Raw genomic sequence first — 18555 nt, 5'->3', positions numbered from 1 at the left:
TCCCTTTCTGGCTCACCAAGCATTTAAGTGTGGACAGAAAGTTTATTTCTCTGGGGCTCAGCTTCTTCAGGGGGAAGTTGAGGTCACACCCCTTGAGGGACCTTAACCCAAAGGCCTCCAGGGTACTGGCCCCAGAGTCTCCAGCAGGTGCATCCTCTCTGAATGCTTCCACATGGCAAGATCAGAGCCACAAATGCTGCCCCCACGCGGTTCCGGTAACCGAAGAAAGTCTGGGGTGGTAGTGGCCAGGAACAGGGTGTGCCACGGCCCCACCTCTCAGAGCAGGGACGAGGATACTGCGCCAGCCCTTCGGGACCCCAGGCACCGTGGCCACACGAGTCAGAGCTCTGCGGGTCTGCACCATGTCCTGGGCTCCTGTCCTGCTTATGCTGCTTGTCTACTGCACAGGTGAGGGAACCCCCAGAGCCCAAAGACCCCTGCCCCTTCCTTCACCCAGCCCTGCCCCCACGGCCCGCATGCTTCTGTGTCACCAGGTTGCGGTCCTCAGCCGGTGCTGCATCAGCCGCCAGCCATGTCCTCAGCCCTTGGAACCACAATCCGCCTCACCTGCACCCTGAGGAACGACCATGACATCAGTGTGTACAGCGTCTACTGGTACCAGCAGAGGCCGGGCCACCCTCCGAGATTCCTGCTGAGATACTTCTCACAGTCAGACAAGACCCAGGGCCCCCAGGTACCCCTTCGCTTCTCTGGATCCAAAGATGTGGCCAGGAACAAGGGGTATTTGAACATCTCTGAGCTGCAGCCTGAGGACGAGGCTATGTATTACTGTGCTATGGGGGCCCGCAGCTTCGAGAAGAAGGAGAGGGAGAGGGAGTGGGAGGAAGAAATGGAACCCACTGCAGCCGGGACACGTGTCCCTTGAACTGAAGACAGAAGGGGCATGCATCCCCTTGGAGAGGCTGTCGTGGAAGAGGGTGGAGCCATGGCCTGAAGCGCTGAGGAGGCTGAGCCATTCAGCATCTCCTGGTCCTGCAGTGTTGCTGTAAATCCCCACTGGAGACTGCATTAGGGAATTAAAGCTGCTTGTGACTTTTTGCTGAGTTTGGTCTGACTGTTGTGCGATCTTGTAGTACCAGCCTCGGGCAAAGGCCCAGGGCCCCGGGAGACTGGCAGATCACAATCTGCTCAGCTGAGGCATTGTGGTGAGCGCTCACCTGAGTCCCTACTTTTGTGGACCATGGGAGGCAAGGGGTTGATTAAAACACCCTAGAGGGGCATCCCTGCCAAGGACAGGACCCTTTGGTGTCATCTGATTCTGCCCAGGGGTTACAGGGTAAACAAGCTTGGAAAGCACCTGGCCTGGGCCTCCGGGGAGAACAGGGGCCAGGTGATAGGCCTACAGCAGGTTCTCCACCTTGGTCCTCTTGATGTTTTGGGCTGGACAGTTCCTGGCTCTGGGGCTGTCCTGTGGATTGTCGAATGGTGAGTAGCATCTGTGGCCTCTACAAGACCACCAGATGCCCCTTCCCAGTTGTGACAAACAAAAATGTCTCCAGGTGGTAACCTCACACTGATGGGGAACCACTGGTCTAGATGAGCAAGTAAATGCATTGACTTATTTGCACAAGACAGTGGCAGGTGCCGGCAAACATGTTCTTTTCTTTCTTTTTTGAGAGACAAAGTCTTGCTCTGTGGTCCAGGCTGGAGTGCAGTGGTGCAATCACAGCTCACTGCAGCTTCAAACTCCCAGGCTCAAGTGATTCTCCTGTTTCAGCCTCCTGAGCAGCTGAGACGACAGGTGTGCATCACCAGGCTTAGCTATTTATTTAGTTTTATTTTTGGAGAGAAGAATGTCTCACTATGTTGCTCAAGCTGATCTCAAACTCCTGAGCTCAAGTGATCCCCCTGCTTGGGCCTCCCAAAGTGCTGGGATGAGAGGTGTGAGCCACTGCACCCAGCCCATTTTCTATAAAGAGCCAGATGGTAAATATTTTTGGCTTTGCGGGCTACGTGATCTCTGTCACAACTGCTCAATTCTGTCCTTGTAGCAAGAAAGCAGCCATAGATAATATGTGAACAAAGAGGCATGGCCATGTTCTTATTAAGCTGTATTTACAGAAACAGATGGGGCTGCACTGGGCTGGGTATGGCACTCAGGCCGTAGTTTGCTGAGCCTTGCTCAGGAGCACTCCAGTTCTTGCCTCCAGGTTTTAAGCAAGCCATACTTGGTGGGATAATCAGAGTCCCCCCTCAAATTATCCTGCCTGTGACCCCAGGCAGGAGCCTCTGGATCCCTGGAGATACCTAGAGACATGAAGGACGTGGTCTCACTGAGACTGTGTTGGACTGGCTGGGTGAAGCAGCAGTGGGGAGCTCCCCGCAGCCCTGGCCCACAGCAGGGCCCCCTGAGCCCGTGGGTGGTGGGTCTGAGTATGCCTTGCAGAGAGGGACTCTCTACGTTGGGTGTCCACACAACCTGTAGACATGCCTCACACTCAGAGAGGTGCCGGCAAACCATCTCCCTTGTAACCCCAGCTTGGCTGAGCACATCCTTTCACCACAGCTAAGAAGATCCTGAGGCATCTCCCCAGAGAGGTAGGCACAGGCCAGTATCAGCCAAATATCAGCCTTCCATGTGTGGTCACGAGTCCCTCTCTTGTTAACCAGGGGTCTCCTGTACTCTGGGAGGCCAAGGCGGGTGGATCACCTGAGGTCAGGAGTTCGAGACCAGCTTGACCCACATGGTGAAATCTCATCTCTACTAAAAATACAAAAATTAGCTGGGCATGGTGGCGCATGCCTATAATCCCAGCTACCTGGGAGGTTGAGGCAGGAGAATCGCTTGAACCCAGGAGGCAGAGGCTGCCGTGAGCCGAGATCACGCCACTGCACTCCAGCCTGGGTGACAGGGCGAGATTCCATCTCCAAAAAAAAAAAAAAAGAAAGAAAAGAAACAAGAAAGAAACAGTGATCTCAGCTTATGCTATGCTCTATGCATTGGGTTCTTCGTGCATCAGGCTTTTACCCCTGGGCCAGGCCCACATTTTAAAACATTATTATTTATTTGTTTATTATTTTATTTTAGAGATAGGATCTTGCTATGCTGCCCAGGCTGGACTGCTATGGCTGTTCCCAGGTTCAATCATGATCCTCTACAGCCTTGAACTCCTGGGCTCCAGCGATCCTCCTGTCTCAGCCTGCTGAGTGGCTGAACTACATGTGTGAGTCACTGCACCTGGCCATGGCCCACAGTTTTAAAGGCCAGCTAGATGGTTCCAGAGGAACTCTGTCTTCTGCTTGTAACCCATCCCTCTCTAGCTTTCATCCTTCATGATTCTGGGATTCCATGCTATGACAAGAAATCTAGAAAGCCAGGAGCTGAGTTGGACTCCAGTATCATCCTCATGCCCCCGCCCCATTAGCTCAATGGAAAATGAGACCTGGAACTCAGGCTTGAGGCCAGACTGAGAGTGAGTCTTAGCTCTGGAGGAGTCACTTAAAATCTAAGCCAACATTTCCAATGTTGTATGTAAAGGGGATAATCATAGAACTGATTAACTTATATAAAAAGTTTTTATCCAACTGGGCGTGGTGGCTCACTCCTGTAATCCTAGCACTTTGGGAGGCCGAGGCGGGCAGATCACCTAAGGACAGAAGTTTGAGACCATCCCGGGCAACATGGTAAAACCCTGTCTCTACTAAAAATACAAAAATTACCTGGGCGTGGTGGTGGGTGCCTCTAATCCCAGCTACTTGGGAGGCTAACACAGAAGAATTGCTTGAACCTGGGAGGCGGAGGTTGTAGTGAACTGAAATTGCACCACAGCACTCCAGCCTGGGCGACAGAGTGAGACTCTCTCTCAAAAACAAACAAACAAACAAACAAAAAGTTTTTATCCATCATGACTGTTCAACAAAATAATAGTATCATGATTTCCCCATCAGTCACCTGCCTGGCCTTCCCTCTTGTCAAATCCTTTCCTTTAGTCTGAGTCATTTCTCGCCTTGACCATTATTTGGTCTCCTTCCCATCCATCGTCCTGCTGCATGCAGCCTGTACCCACCACTCCTCATCTTTTTGCTCCTAGATCTGACCTTGCCTGCATTCCTCCTCTCTAACCCTTTATTGTCTCCCACACTCTAAGGAACACATGCAAGCCACATCTGTAATTTCCAATTTTCCAGTGGCTACATAATTTTTAAAGGGTAAAAACAAATAGGTGAAATGATTTTTAATGTTATATTTTATTGAACACAATATATCCCCAATATTACCAATTCAACCTATAATCAATATAAAAATTAGTTACTAGATAGTTGAAACTTGTTTTTCTTTTGTATTCACTTTCGAAAATCTGGTATGTATTTTATACCCACATCTTGGATAATTTGGACCAGCCAAGGGGTCAAGAGCTACAGATGGCTTGTGAAGAGACCACTTGGGTTGAGGGGATGCAATTCAGCCTCCTTCCCATGACACAGCCTTTGAAGCCTGGCTCAGGCTTGGTCCCAAGTCCCATTTCTTGTGCACCCTCTCTCCCTATTTCTGCCATGTTAAGCCAACTGCAATTGACCAAAATCGAGTCTCTTGATTGCTTCTAAACCTTTGCCCAGGCTGTTTACTGCCAGGACTTCCTGTCCCTTTGTGGTGGCCTCCAGCTGGCTGCACTGACTCGGGGCTCCACAACTGTTTCAAATCTCACTCCTTGGGCAAGACTTCCCTGACCTCTTCATGCAGTTATTAACTTCCTCCACTGTGCAAACAGCATGTTTTCCTAACTATATTTAGCATCTACTGCACAGTTCTAAATTTATTTAGTAAAGCTCCCTCCCGTACTAATCTGCAGATTCTCAGTGGGCAGGATCTACTCAACCCATTGATGTGCCTGATAGACACTTGGCAATTAGAGTTGAATGAACAAATGAATGAATGTGTAACTGAATGAATTCTCGGGTTCCAAGGACCCTGCCATTGTGGGATCCCATTAGGTGGCTGGGGTCACCACCTTAGAGAATTGTGATTCCCTAAGAAGGGAGAACCAGCCCAGACCTTCTCTCTATCACATCAGTGACTGGCCACATTTCCTCTCCTTTCCCTTTTTCTCTCTCCCCCACACACTTCCTGCATGACAGTGATGAGAAAATCCACCTGGTCAACCGAACTACAACTCTCGGCCTCATCCCTATCCCTCCCTCGCCTTCTGACCAGGGCCACAGTCACCCCGTGGGTTCTTCGCCTCGAGCGTCTCTCACTCCCTTCCTCCTCCATATCTCGGAGATCAGCCTCCAGTCCCCCTGGCCTGCTCTGCCGCCTTCTGGCTCTTTGTTGAACCCAAGACCAGGGATGTCCTTCTAAAGAGTCAGTTCCTTCCATCCAGCCTCCTTTTCATAATCTCTGTCAACCCCAGGTAAGGAACCAACCCAATCCCTCACCCTCACACATAAGGACATCTGCAGTCAGGATGCAAATGATCTTACCCAACTTTCCACTCCCACTTCATGTGCTCAAGTCCACCCTTAGTGGTGTATTCTGCCATCCCTCACCAAGCCATTTAAAGTGCCTGATTGTCATTCCAAATTCCCTTTCTCTCCTTGGACTATGATATGCTTTCTTTGTCCCCCAGCACAACCCCACTCTCCACTCACACACCCAGTTACAGTTACAGTTGCCTCCTTCCCTGGCCCCTGTGGAAGGAGCTGCCCAGGCCTTTGCTCTCAGAGCCTTCTGCACTCCCCGCTGCCTGCAGCCTCCTTACATTGGACAGTCATCATATTTCCCATGTGTCAAATGTAGAAGTCCTCCGTGGAAAGGTTGTTTATTAATATTAGTTACTTTGGGGCTGGGCGCAGTGGCTCACGCCTGTCATCCCAGCACTTTGGGAGGCTGAGCCAGGTGGATCACTTGAGGCCAGAAGTTTGGGACCAGCCTGGCCAACATGGTGAGACCTCGTTTCTACTAAAAATACAAAAATTAGCCAGGCGAGGTGACGTACACCTGTAATCCCAGCTACTTGGGAAGCTGAAGCATGAGAATCACTTGAACCTGGGAGGTGGAGGTTGCAGTGAGCTGAGCTCATACCACGGCACTCCAGCTGGGGAGACAGAGGGAGACCTTGTCTTAAAAAAAAAAAAAAAAAAATCAGTTACCCTGGGACAGAGCAGGGGGTGGCCATGGATGCTGTGGACCGACGGCGACCAGCCTCTCAGGTGACTCCACTCACATGATTCCCACTGAGAGACTGCAGCGTGGCCAGTGAGCAGACAGACCCACAGTGGCTCTGTCTCAGGGTCTGCGCAGGGGGCACCCACAGCTGTGCTACCCCCAAAACTCCCCAGGGCTGGGGCAGTAGAGCCTGTATTTGCTGCTGGGGACTCACTGTCAGATCTCCTCTTCTGGGGAATATCAGGTGCTCACAGTACAAGTTCCCCCAGGGCTAGACTTGTCAGAACCTCTAGCAGGGGTGACTACAAAAGGTCCAGAGAGAAGAGGGGAGGCATCTTAGATCCAGAGAAGCAGGTGGGGATCCTGGAGCCCTGGTTGCTTCTTTGAGTCTGACTTAAAGCTCACGAGGTATCTCCTGGCCTGTGCTGGTATCAACGTTATCACATAGTCACCAACACTGAGGCCACTGCTCAGGGTGTGGGAGAGCCTGGCACATGCTTCCAGGGATGCAGAGAAGGAGACCTGCTGAGTCAGCACAGGCTGGGAGAGGGAACCTGCAGACACAGACACTCGTGGGTGCTGGGGCAGAGACCAAGATTATGTGTCTTAATGGGCAGAACCACAGGAGCTAACACGAGCTAAGGAGGTAACCCTGGACACCTGAAGCCTGTACTCACCTGTGCAGTGAGAGTGGAGCGTGATGGGGAGAGGGGTCCAGGCCATGGTAAACACTGCCTCCTGAGGCTGCAGAGGGCTGGTGGTCCTGGCTTCTTTTATCTTCTCCATTGTCCTGTAAAGGAAGAGTTGTTCACACAAATTTGTTTTGCCTACTAGTGATCTCTGCCCCGCCCTGAGAATCGATTGAGATCTGACTTTGGTCTGAGGTGTGAGACCCAGAGTTGGCCCCCTGGGAGAGACCAGGTAAGAATCAGCTGCTGGTACCTTCCACAGACTGGTGAGCAGGAGCCTTTGCTTAGCCTGGGAGGACACAGCTGCAGCCTGAAGAGGAGGCTATTATTGTAAGATAAGGCATGATGTCACTATGCTTACACAGTGCTCTAGACCCAAGGGGAAGAGATAGAAGCCTCACCTCTTCTCTCTGGATCTTTTGTAGTCACCCCTGCTAGAGGATCTGACAAGCCTAGCCCAGGGAGGACTTCTATTGTGAGTACCCGATATTCCCCAAAAGAGTAGATCTGACAATGTCACGTTTTCTTCTTCAGTTCAACTTGTAGGATGATCCATGGCTTTTTCTTTCTCACTTTATTCATGTTTTTGCAGGCAGAAATCCCTTGCTCAGAGATGACAACTTCTCAGTAGATATGTCAGAGCAATCAAAAGAGGTTGATCCCAGCCATGCCCCACTCAAAGTCCAGGAGTGACTCACAATGCCAGCGGGAGCTTCAATTTGGTGGTTTTTTTGTTTTTTTTTTTGCTTGTTTGTTGCTTTTTTGTTTTTGTTTGTTTTGTTTTTTGAGACGGAGTCTCACTCTTGCCACTCAGGCTAGAGTGCAGTGGCGCGATCTCGGCTCACTGAAACCTCTGCCTCCTGGGTTCAAGCTATTCTCCTGCCTCAGCCTCCTGAGTAGCTGGGATTACAGGCGCCCATCAGCATGCCCGGCTAATTTTTGTACTTTTAGTAGAGACTGGGTTCCGCTATGTTGGCCAGGCTGGTTTCAAGCTCCCAAGCTCAGGCAATCCGCCTGCCTCGGCCTCCCAAAGTGCTGGGATTACAGGCGTGAACCACCGTGCCCGGCCCCGTTTGGGTTTTATGACACAATACCAATCTGTAGAAATGAATTGTGTTATGTATACTGAGCAATGAACCATCAAATATTACAAAACAAAAGCAACACCATTTATAATAGCACCAACAGGAAAGGCTTAAGGACAAATTGAGAAAAACAGAAAGTTTTGTAACCTGAAAACTACAACAAAAGATAAAAAAGTGTTAAATAAATAAATAGATACTATATTCCCAGTTTGTGTTTCCAAACACTCAATGTGGTGAAGATGATAAATCTTCCCAATTTGTTTGATAGATTCACTGCAAGGTTTTCCTGTAAAGTAAGTTTGCAGTGAATAGGTAGAAATTGTAGCAGAGAAATAAAAGATATAAGAAAACACATCGCCGGGCACAGTGGCTCAAGCCTGTAATCCCAGCACTTTGGGAGGCCGAGACGGGCGGATCATGAGGTCAGGAGATCGAGACCATCCTAGCTAACATGGTGAAACCCCGTCTCTACTAAAAAATACAAAAAACTAGCCGGGTGAGGTGGCGGGCGCCTGTAGTCCCATCTACTCAGGAGGCTGAGGCAGGAGAATGGCGTGAACCCGGGAGGTGGAGCTTGCAGTGAGCTGAGATCGTGCCACTGCACTCCAGCCTGGGCGACAGAGTGAGACTCCATCTCAAAAAAAAAAAAAAAAAAAAAAAAAAGAAAACACATCACAGAAACGTAGCTCTGGTATGTTAGCCCCAAACTTTGAGCTCTGACTCAAGGGAGGTAGGCTGTGGTCAAAGTGAGCAGGGACCCAACCCTCACCTCTGACTTCAACGTCTTTTAGGTTCTTATTTCCAGGCCGGGCTGAGTCATCCATCCATGATGTTGGGCTCAGAGCCCAGGAACATCATCTGCATCTGCAAGAGCAGCAGCATTGTGACAAACAGTGTGGTCTGGCAGCAAAGTCTCCAGGGAGGAGCCCTGGAAATGTGGGCCCTGAGCGTTTAACCCTCACTATCTTCATTACTGTAATCTGCGCGATGAGTTCTAACAGCTGGTCGGGAAGAATGTGTTAGGAGAGTGTTGGCTAACCTTGGCTTTTTGAATTTCCATGTAAATTTTAATTATTAATTTATAAATAATTATGTAATTTATAATTAATTATGTAATTTTAAAAACTCAGTATCTTCCAATTAGTTTGGAGAACTGAGTGACATCATACAAAATTAAAAATTGCAAGACAAATTTTAACACAAAGTTTTCCTTAACTGGCACATGGGATTTACAACTGAGTACTATGACATAGTAAACAGGAAAATGAATTCTTCCTGCATGTTACTGTGAGGTATCGTTTCCACCATTACAACCATTAAATAACAGTGAAATAAACTCATTTTAGAGACACACATTCAAAGTCTTATAACAATAAAGTATTGAACCAAGTTTTCAAACTTAATAAACCATATTTAATCACATTTTTCACATGAAAAATAAATTATATACTTTCCTGATTTAATATATTAAAGGCAAATTCACTGACAAAACCTTGAAGAAGTAACAACATTCTGAGAGTGTTGACATAGTTCATGTTTCGGACATGAAGTGTAATTCAATAAATGCTGCCAACATTTTTCAAAGAATCTCAAGTGTAAATTTTTAAAAATCTCAATTCTAAAAGGAAATAACTTACGTGCACGTTTCTAAACGCAAAGGAAGTTATTGCCAAGGAAATAATGACCAGGAAATAATAAGAAAAGGGATTTATTTATTATCCCTTTAGGATTATTTTAAGAATTTCTCCCTAGCTTAGCTAATTATCTTCAGATCCCAAATACTGTATTCTCAAAGATCACACTATCACCTACTACATCACACAACAAGTTATATGGTGTGAAAGGAGATAAATCTCGGGACTCCCAGATGGACAGAACACAATGTCATCTCTCTGCTCACCTGAGACAAATGCACATTTTGTTACTGCTTCTGCTCTATCACTTCACTAAGCCAGACTAAGGCATAAGTGAAGATTCCTCTCCCCTCCTCTCACATATAAATTGTGTATGCAGAAAAACGCTAATCGGAGACTCAAAAGAATGCAACCATTTGTCTTATCTACTTATGACCAGGAAGCCCCCTCCCATGCTTCAAGTTGTCCCGCCTTTCTGGACAAAATCAATGGACATCTTACACATATTAGTCGATGGCTCACATCTCCCTAAAATGTATAAAAGCAAAAGCTGTAGCCAACCACCTTAGGCATGTCCTCAAAACTTCCGGAGGGTGTGTCACGTCCATAACCTCGGCAAAGTAAACTTTCCAAATTTATTGAGACCTGTCTCAGATATTTTGGGTTCACAAAGGAAAAACTTACAGAGAGAGGTCCTAACTTCCTGCTGGACAGAGCTGACTCGAGTCCTCTTCGGTGATCCCAGGGAGTTCTCATCAGACCCCCCTCTGGTGGAAGAACACGCAGGCATTGGGTATCTTTGGCGTACACAAGTGTGCGTGTTTGCTTTACAGCACAGCATTAAGAAGTCTAAATAAAGATTTTCTTTTCTTGACAATCTAAAACAAAGGACCCATGAATCCCCCAAATAACTACTCACTAAATGTGTTGAATGCAAAGTGTAGGTAAAATGAGGGTCTTTTTAGGGTATTGCTTAGAGTGGAAGTCAGGGGACCTCAGTTCTGGCACTAAAATGGATCCCTCATTTGGACGGTTATGTTGGGGAGGAAGGGTAGGAAGTAAGAGCTGTTTGGTAACAGAGTAAGGAAAAGAGGGTAAATATCCTATGGAAGGCAAATTTAAGCAAATGGCAAGTAACATTTAAAAGTATGTTCTGTGGCACAGGGTGGGATCATCCCTGGCTTCGTTTGGCCATTTCTGCAGACTGGCCAAATCTAGGTAAATTCCGGCAATGATCCTCTATTTAACCCTTAAAATTTACCACCATCGAATGCGTGACTACAGTGGCATGATCTAGAACTTGAATATAGTGAATCTAGTGCAGGTGGAAATTTGGAAATGCCCCTAGAATATCTCAAAATTAGGTTTCAGAAATGCTAAGATCTCTGCCAAATGGTTTTCAAACAGCTAACTGTGATTGGGTTTTTTGACGTAGTTTCCCTCATACGTTTTTTGTCCTGGGAGTTGGGGATTTGGAGGTAGAGACTGCTTTGCCACGCTGACTCATGAATATGGTAAAAGTACAGGTGCTAAAAATATGTTCTCTAATTAATTATGCTCCTATGTAAGTGAAAAGGAAATTTGAAAATTTTAATGGACAACTACTTCTTCTGGAACTTTTAAGGTTAGATTTCTTTATTAGTTTCTCTTTGATATTCATTTCATCCTGATAGCATGCCTCCCCTCCCCCACCTTCTTGTGGTTCTATAGCTAGAGCAGCAGTACTAGAAAAAATAGTCTATTCTACTTTTAATGTAAAGAATCCAATTTCCAATTTTATAGAAAACTAAATTAAAAATGTGCTTCACCAAAGCATTTGCACTCCAGGGCTCATCATTTAGGTCTAAGTCTTCTGTAACCTTGTCATTAAATTTATACCACTTTCCTTTTCCACACCCCCTAGAACCCAGAGATCAAACACAAGGTTAAAAACAAACATCCTTATCCCCAGCATTTATCTCTATGCACTGTCTACAAATAAAGTGGCTGATTACCATTTTAAACATTGAAGAAAAATGTGGCAACAATTATTTCAATTTATAAAATAAACTTTTCAAATTGAAGGGGTAAAACCAGTTACAGCAAGCTTTAAAAATTCAGAATGAAATGAGGTCAAAGAATAAAGGCAGCGTGTCCTGCACCACAAAGGTGAGTGTGGATGTTAAGGGAGGCGGAGAGGACAGCGGAGAGGCTGCTGGCTGATGGATGAGCAAGCACCGCCTCCAGAGATCCTCCCCACCTGTCCTTCATGAAGGAAAAGCAGGGGCCTGCATGTGCTGCCCATTGTATGTAATGACACTAAGTGCATAGTTTTCTGTGAGGGCACTTTTTTTTTTTTTTTTTTTTTTTTTCCGGGAACCCTCCACCTTCCTAGATCTATACTTCGCCTATCTTCACCAATTTCCAAAGAAGAATTCTGCCGAGCCATTCCCAAAACTGTAAGGCTCCACATTCAGCATCCAGGGAAACTATGCTTTAGCAAAAAGGCCATATTAATGTAGATTAATAACAGCAGGACCCAACGAAGTCAGATACAGATAAGAAGATGCGATTTCCTAGTTTAATCCCAGAATAACTACCTCTTCAATTTAATTACAGTATCTCAGAAAGGCCAAGTCTGGGAAAGCCTAAGTAGCCCCTGGTTTGAGCATTAAACATTCTCCTTCACAGCAGTGACAAGGCTGCCCTCTAGAAACAAGGCTCCTGTGACCAGATCTGCCTGTTGGGGAGCAGCAGCTGCTTCAGACAAGGGGCTCCTCGGAACACGGGGCCGCAGCCTTTCACATGGCGAATGAAACATGAGAACAGAAAGAAGAATTGAGTGAGGAAATAGTTTTTAAAAATTTCAGAAAGAGAAAAAGTTACCCTTATTTGTTGTTTTTTTTTTTGAGACAGAGTCTTGTTCTGTCACCCAGGCTGGAGTGCAGTGGCATGATCTCCGCTCACTGCAACCTCCACCTCCCAGGTTCACGCCATTCTCCTGCCTCAGCCTTCCAAGTAGCTGGGACTATAGGCGCATGCCACCATGCCCAGCTAATTTTTTTGTATTTTTAGTAGAGACGGGGTTTCACCGTGTTAGCTAGGATGGTCTTGATCTCCTGACCTTGTGATCTGCCCGCCTCGGCCTCCAAAAGTGCTGGGATTACAGGCGAGAGCCACCGCGCCCAGCAATTACCCCTATTTGTTCATCGTATTTACTGGAGGATCTAATCTCCCAGTCAAATCCAAATCTCATTAGGTCAATTACCAAGACACCAGGTCAAAGCTTAACGTAGGTCCTTTCCACTGAAACAGAATTCACAGACATAAACAAATACATAGAAAAGGTAAACCTGACAATGAACACAATCCAGCTTGCTACAAAGTAGTTGTCTAATTTTCTTTTCTGTTTTTTCCCTGTGATTTAAAACTGACTCATGTGACAGAAATGTGGTGTTGGTGACTGGAGTTCAGTGAATCAGCTGGATTGAGCCACAGGGTGTGGGAGAGGAGTAGGGAAATCTGATTTTGGCTTGCTGCTCATCACCGTGATTCCCAGGAAAGTTACTGTACCTCAGGCTTCTTGTCTGTGAAATGGGAGAATATTGCCTGGATACCTCACAAGCTGATCATTTCAAGGAAAGGTTAAAAAATAAGGCAACATACAAACCTAAGAAATATGTTTTTGAGGACAGATACTTTATAATGGGTTGATAAACTACACCAGTGGGCCCAGTCCAGCCTGCCATCAGCTCTTGTAAAGTCTTAAAGCACAACCATGCCCATTTGTTTACAATTGTCCATGGGGGCTTTTGCACAACGGCAGCGAAACAGAGTAATCAGGGACTGTATGGCACCGAAAGCCTAAAATATTTACTCTCTAGCTCTTTACTAAAAAAACAAAACCAAAACCAAAACCAAAAAACAACTTGCCAAGCCCAATCTAAAACATAACTTTGCATTTGATAAATGAATATGTAAAGGCAATTTTAATGAATTATTTTATACTATTTCTACTGCATGTATCTTCATCTTCCTTCTTTGTTTTTTTTTTTGAGATGGAGTCTCGCTCTGTCGCCCAGGCTGCAGTGCAGTGGCGCCATCTGTGGGACTACAGGTGCCCGCCACCACGCCGGGCTAATATTTTTTTTTTGTATTTTTAGTAGGGACGGGGTTTCACCATGTTTGCCAGGATAGTCTCCGTCTCCTGACCTCGCGACCCACCTGCCTCGACCTCCCAAAATGCTGAGATTACAAGCGTGAGTCACCGCACCCAGCCTTCCTTCTAAATGGTCATGACCCCAAAGCTCCTTCCTGGTTATAAAGTGACATGGTAGAGAAATTCCTTTTGGTTTTGTGGCTTTTTAATTTGACTACAGTTCCCTGAAGAGACAATACAATGCTCATTTCATTTTAGGGGTCTCCTCCCCAGAACTGCCCTGTGGAGTGCATTTATTGGAGTGGCAAATCTTCCTTTAATTAGAGTGAATGTGAATACGGGAAACACCCACATACACAGACTCAAATGTGAAGAAGAAAAATTGTCCAGTGTGCTTCGACATCTTTGAGGCTTCTAGGCCCCAAAGGAGCCGCGTGAGTTCCCCTGCTCCCTGCCTGGCTTGTTCCCCTGTTGGCTGAACCGGTGTCCCCCATCAATCCTCAACCTCACGTGTCTCCATCTCCTGCCAGCCCATTAAACAAGCCAACCACATCCTCCCACAGGCACCAGAGGCCACCACACCCCCTTGTTCCTACAAAGCCTGCCTCCACGCCCCTCTGCTTCACTCTATTCCTGAGTGCACCCCTCGTGTGGCCCTGCCTGGTGCGTGGCGTCCTCTTCCCCAGGCTGTGAGTATATGTAACTCATAAACTGCTGTCGATCACACATCTGTCCAGCGCTTAGTTTCATGTGTTCAGCTACCTTGTGCTATTTAGGGTTGGGCATTCTTCCTTCACCAACATGGTGAACAATGATAACAGAATGGGGTGCAGCTGGGAGCCACCAGCAGTCAGGTTATGGATAAATCATTTCATTTTTTTTTTTTTTTGAGACAGAGTCTTGCTCTGTCACCCAGGCTGGAGTACTGTTGTGCAATCTCGGCTCACTGCAACTTCTGCCTCCTAGGTTCAAGTGATTCTCCTGCCTCAGCCTCCCCAGTAGCTAGGATTACAGGCATGCACCACCACTCCTGGCTAATTTTTGTATTTTTAGTAGAGACGGGGTTTCACCATGTTGACCAGGCTGGCTGGTCTCGAACTCCTGACCTCGTGATCTACCCACCTTGGCCTCCCAAAGTGCTGGGATTGCAGGTGTGAGCCACCACACCCGGTCCTGGGTAGATTATTTCTAAGAAAGGATCTTGGCAAAGCACCACAGTATTCACTAAAGTTAATCCCTTCCACTGCACAGATCAACTTGCTTTTTACATGAAGTTTGTTTCATTTGAGAAAAGCACTGGGATAATGAGCACCAAAGAGATTCTTCCCTATGCTGTATTACGTGGCAGCAGGCCGACCTCCCGCTGATAATCAGAGTCAATTTTCCCTGCAGGTTGTGACTTTTTTCTCTTCTGGATGGTTTCCTGCACTAAAAGTGATCAAGCAGCAGGCGTAACTGGAAGTTCAGTGAGACTCCTGCCCACTGATGGAAGTAATTTCCTTCTGGAAGTCAGGACTTCTCAACATAGAGACCTCGAAATTGCAGGGAACAGAGCATAAATTTCAAGTGAGTCACAGTCATGAGGAAGGTGACGCCATCTCTATTTTCTATCCTTTACACCAAGTGAAGATACAGCGGTGTTACGTAACAATCATTGATTTAAGGTGTATACTCTGCCCTGGAAAATAGTACCTGTGGTAAACTAAAAATGGCTGAAGATTTTTTGCTATGGGTCCCACTGAGATGTCACTAAGAGGGAGAGTCTATTTCCCCTCCTCCTGAATCCGGGCCAGGTCTGTGACTTGTGTGGTTAATAGTGTGCTACAGAAGTGATACCCCATGAGGCTGGGGACAGTGGCTCATGAATCCCTTGAGTCCAGGAGTTCGAGACCAGCCTGGGCAATATGGTAAAACCCCATTTCTATAAAAAATACAAAAATTAGCCGGATGCAGTGGCGGGCACCTGTAGTCCTACCTAATCAGGAGGCTGAGGTGGGAGGATCACTTGAGCAGGGTGGTCGAGGCTGCAGTGAGCTGTGATTGTGCTACTGTACTCCAGCCTGGACGACAAGAGTGGGAGGCTGTCTCAAAAATTAAAAAATAAATAAATAAAAAATAAAACAGTAGATGAGATAAAGAAAACGTGTTACTTATACACCATGGAACACTACGCAGGCATAAAAGAAAGTCATGTTCTTGGCAGCAACGTGGATGGAGCTGCAGGCCATTATCATAAGTGAATTAAGTCCTGAACAGAAAACCAAATGCTGCATGTTCTCACTTAGAAGTGGGAGCTAAACCATGAATACACCTGAACATAAAGAAAGGAACAACAGACACTGGGAATGACTACCAGACCGGGAAAAAAAAAAAAAAAAGAAAAAAAAGGGAGGGGGAGCGTGTGCTGAAGACCCAGCCTGTGGGTCCTCCACTCACTGCCTGGGTTATGAGGTTGTTGGGACCCCAAGCCTCAGTGTCATGCAGTCAACAGATGTAACTAACCTGCATGTGTACCCTTTAATCTATAATGAAAGTAAACAGCATTGAAAGAAAAAGTCAAGATTAGAAGCAAAGAAAATAATAAATGATAAAACATAATCTCTCGTTATCCAAACAATCTACGACTGTCACAAACACAGAACGAGGACCCAATGGACAGAATGAGGCAGCCAAACACTCAACCCAACATGATATGTAGGGAACATATTTTTCAAAACACCAAAAAGACACAATGGGAAACAGTCTGGTTCAAGAAGTGATTTTGAGAAAACTGAAAATGTACATGTAAAACACTGAAAGAAGACCTTTACATTGCATGATATACAAAATCAACACAAAATAAATTAAAGACCTAAACTCAATCTTGAAACTGCAAAGGTCCTATAAGAAAACATAGGTTGTATGTATATTTTAGGAAAAATGTATCTACGCACACAGGCTGCAAAAGGTGAAAAATAATCATAACACTAAAGGGAAAATTAGAGGAACTACACGCATAGACAATGCAATGGCTTGGCTATATATATGTGTGTGTATCTGTGTGTGTGTGTTTTGTGGTGTGGAGGTTTGGATACAAAAATTACTGCTAACATATGCAAATATAAACAATGACACTAGTGACACTTTAGAACTTCTACAGGGGGAAGGAAACAATGAAACAAACTAACAAAATGCATCCTAAAGACTGGGAGAGAATTAAGGAAAGTCCTACCTCTGAAAGAGATTGTTATCTAACACCTACAATAAACTGATTCTACTAAGTGAAAAACAACAAAAACAACAACAACAAATCCCTAGCTAAGAGGATCTGAATAGACGTGTGTGTGAAGAAGACAGGAAATGGACTCACAGGTAACAGTTTCTCAGTATCACTGATCCTCACAAAAAAGTGAATGAAAACCATACTCAGGTACCAGATAAGTCCAGTTAAAATGAATATTAAGAAAGACAAAAATCAAAATTGTTGAAGGCGATGGCTGGTGTAGACTTGCAGGAAGGAAAACGCTTGTACGCTCTTTGTGGGAATGTAAATTAGTATACACGCTATGCAAAACTGTTGGAGGTGCCTTAAAAAAGTAAAAGGTCAAAGTACAACTACCACTCCAGGTAGCAACCCCACCACTGGGCACACATTTAGAGGAAACAAAACCCCTGCATTGAAGAGGTATCTGCTTTCCCATGTGTCCTGAAGCACTACTCACAATAGCCAAGATATGGAATCAACCTAACTGTCCATCCACAGATGAAGAGATAAAGGAACCGGATATATACACGATGGAACGCACTTCAACTGTAAAACTTCGGGAAATCATTGAGCTGCAGCCATCTGAAGAAACCTGGAAGACAATCAGGCGAAATGAAATGAGCCTGTTAGAGACCCACACTGCATGACATTCGGCAAATGGAATCCAAAAAACACTGTCTTCTAGAAGCAGAACTTTCAACGGGTGTTACTAGAGGCTGGAGAGAGGAGGGGGCCTGGGCAGGGATTGGTAACGGGTACAGAGTGACACTCAGAGGTGAGGAATCCATTCTGGTGTTCTAGTCCACAGCAGGGTGCCCAGGGTCAACAATGTCTGAGGGAATTATTCAAAATCAGCTGGAAAGGATGGTTCTGAATGTTCTCTCCACAGGGAAATAAGATGCCAGACACCACGATTTGATCATGACACTACGTATACATATATCAAAACGTCCCTTGCACCCTCTGGTTATACACATACACTCTATAGCAATGAAACTGCCATCAACTGTTGGGAGAATTCATTCTAACTGGAGTGAGATAGAATCTGAGTGTGGTTTCATTTATGTTTTGGTGTGAATCAGCCACGTTGATAATCTTATCTTTTACCTGTGCATCAACCTCATGTTTTCCGGTCCTCTGCCCACTTTTACACATCAAATTAAAAACAAATTTACAATAACTTGGCAAATATAACTAATCATGCAAACACACAAAATCAAAACCACCACTCAGATTCCATCTCACTCTAGATGGAATGGATACTACAAAAAAAAAATAGGTGAAAAATATTAAGACAAAAAATGATGGTGTGGATTTCCACAGAGAGGGAACTTGCCTCCACAATTCATGGAAACATAAACTAGTATATACACTAAAGAAACCACTTAGAGGTTCCTCCAAACCTTAAAACTACAACTACCATTTCATCCAGCAATTCTACCACTAGGTGTATACACAGAGTACATGAAATCAAGCCACGGAAGAGATTATCTGCGTTCCCAGGTGGAATCCAGCACTATGCAGAATGGCCAAGATGAGAAATCAGCCTGCCTGTCCATCTGCAGATGAAGGGATAAGGAAACTGTCCCATGTGTAGATACTGGAATACTCTTCAGCCAGAAAAATACAATGAAATCC

At 45.7% G+C, this 18555-nt stretch overlaps 1 protein-coding gene across 1 annotated transcript; it reads left to right on the top strand.

The window, feature by feature from the left end:
- Positions 1-244: 244 nt before the first annotated feature.
- LOC103222937 (immunoglobulin iota chain) lies at positions 245-1062 on the top strand. The gene is made up of 2 exons (XM_007974905.3): positions 245-408; positions 495-1062. The coding sequence occupies exons 1-2, from the start codon at positions 363-365 to the stop codon at positions 884-886; spliced, it is 438 nt and encodes a 145-aa protein (XP_007973096.1). The 5' UTR covers positions 245-362; the 3' UTR covers positions 887-1062.
- The last annotated feature ends 17493 nt before the right edge of the window (positions 1063-18555 follow it).

Source organism: Chlorocebus sabaeus, chromosome 19 (assembly GCF_047675955.1).
Source record: "Chlorocebus sabaeus isolate Y175 chromosome 19, mChlSab1.0.hap1, whole genome shotgun sequence".
Lineage (NCBI taxonomy): Eukaryota > Metazoa > Chordata > Mammalia > Primates > Cercopithecidae > Chlorocebus > Chlorocebus sabaeus.
This window is presented reverse-complemented; position numbering and strand designations above follow the sequence as displayed.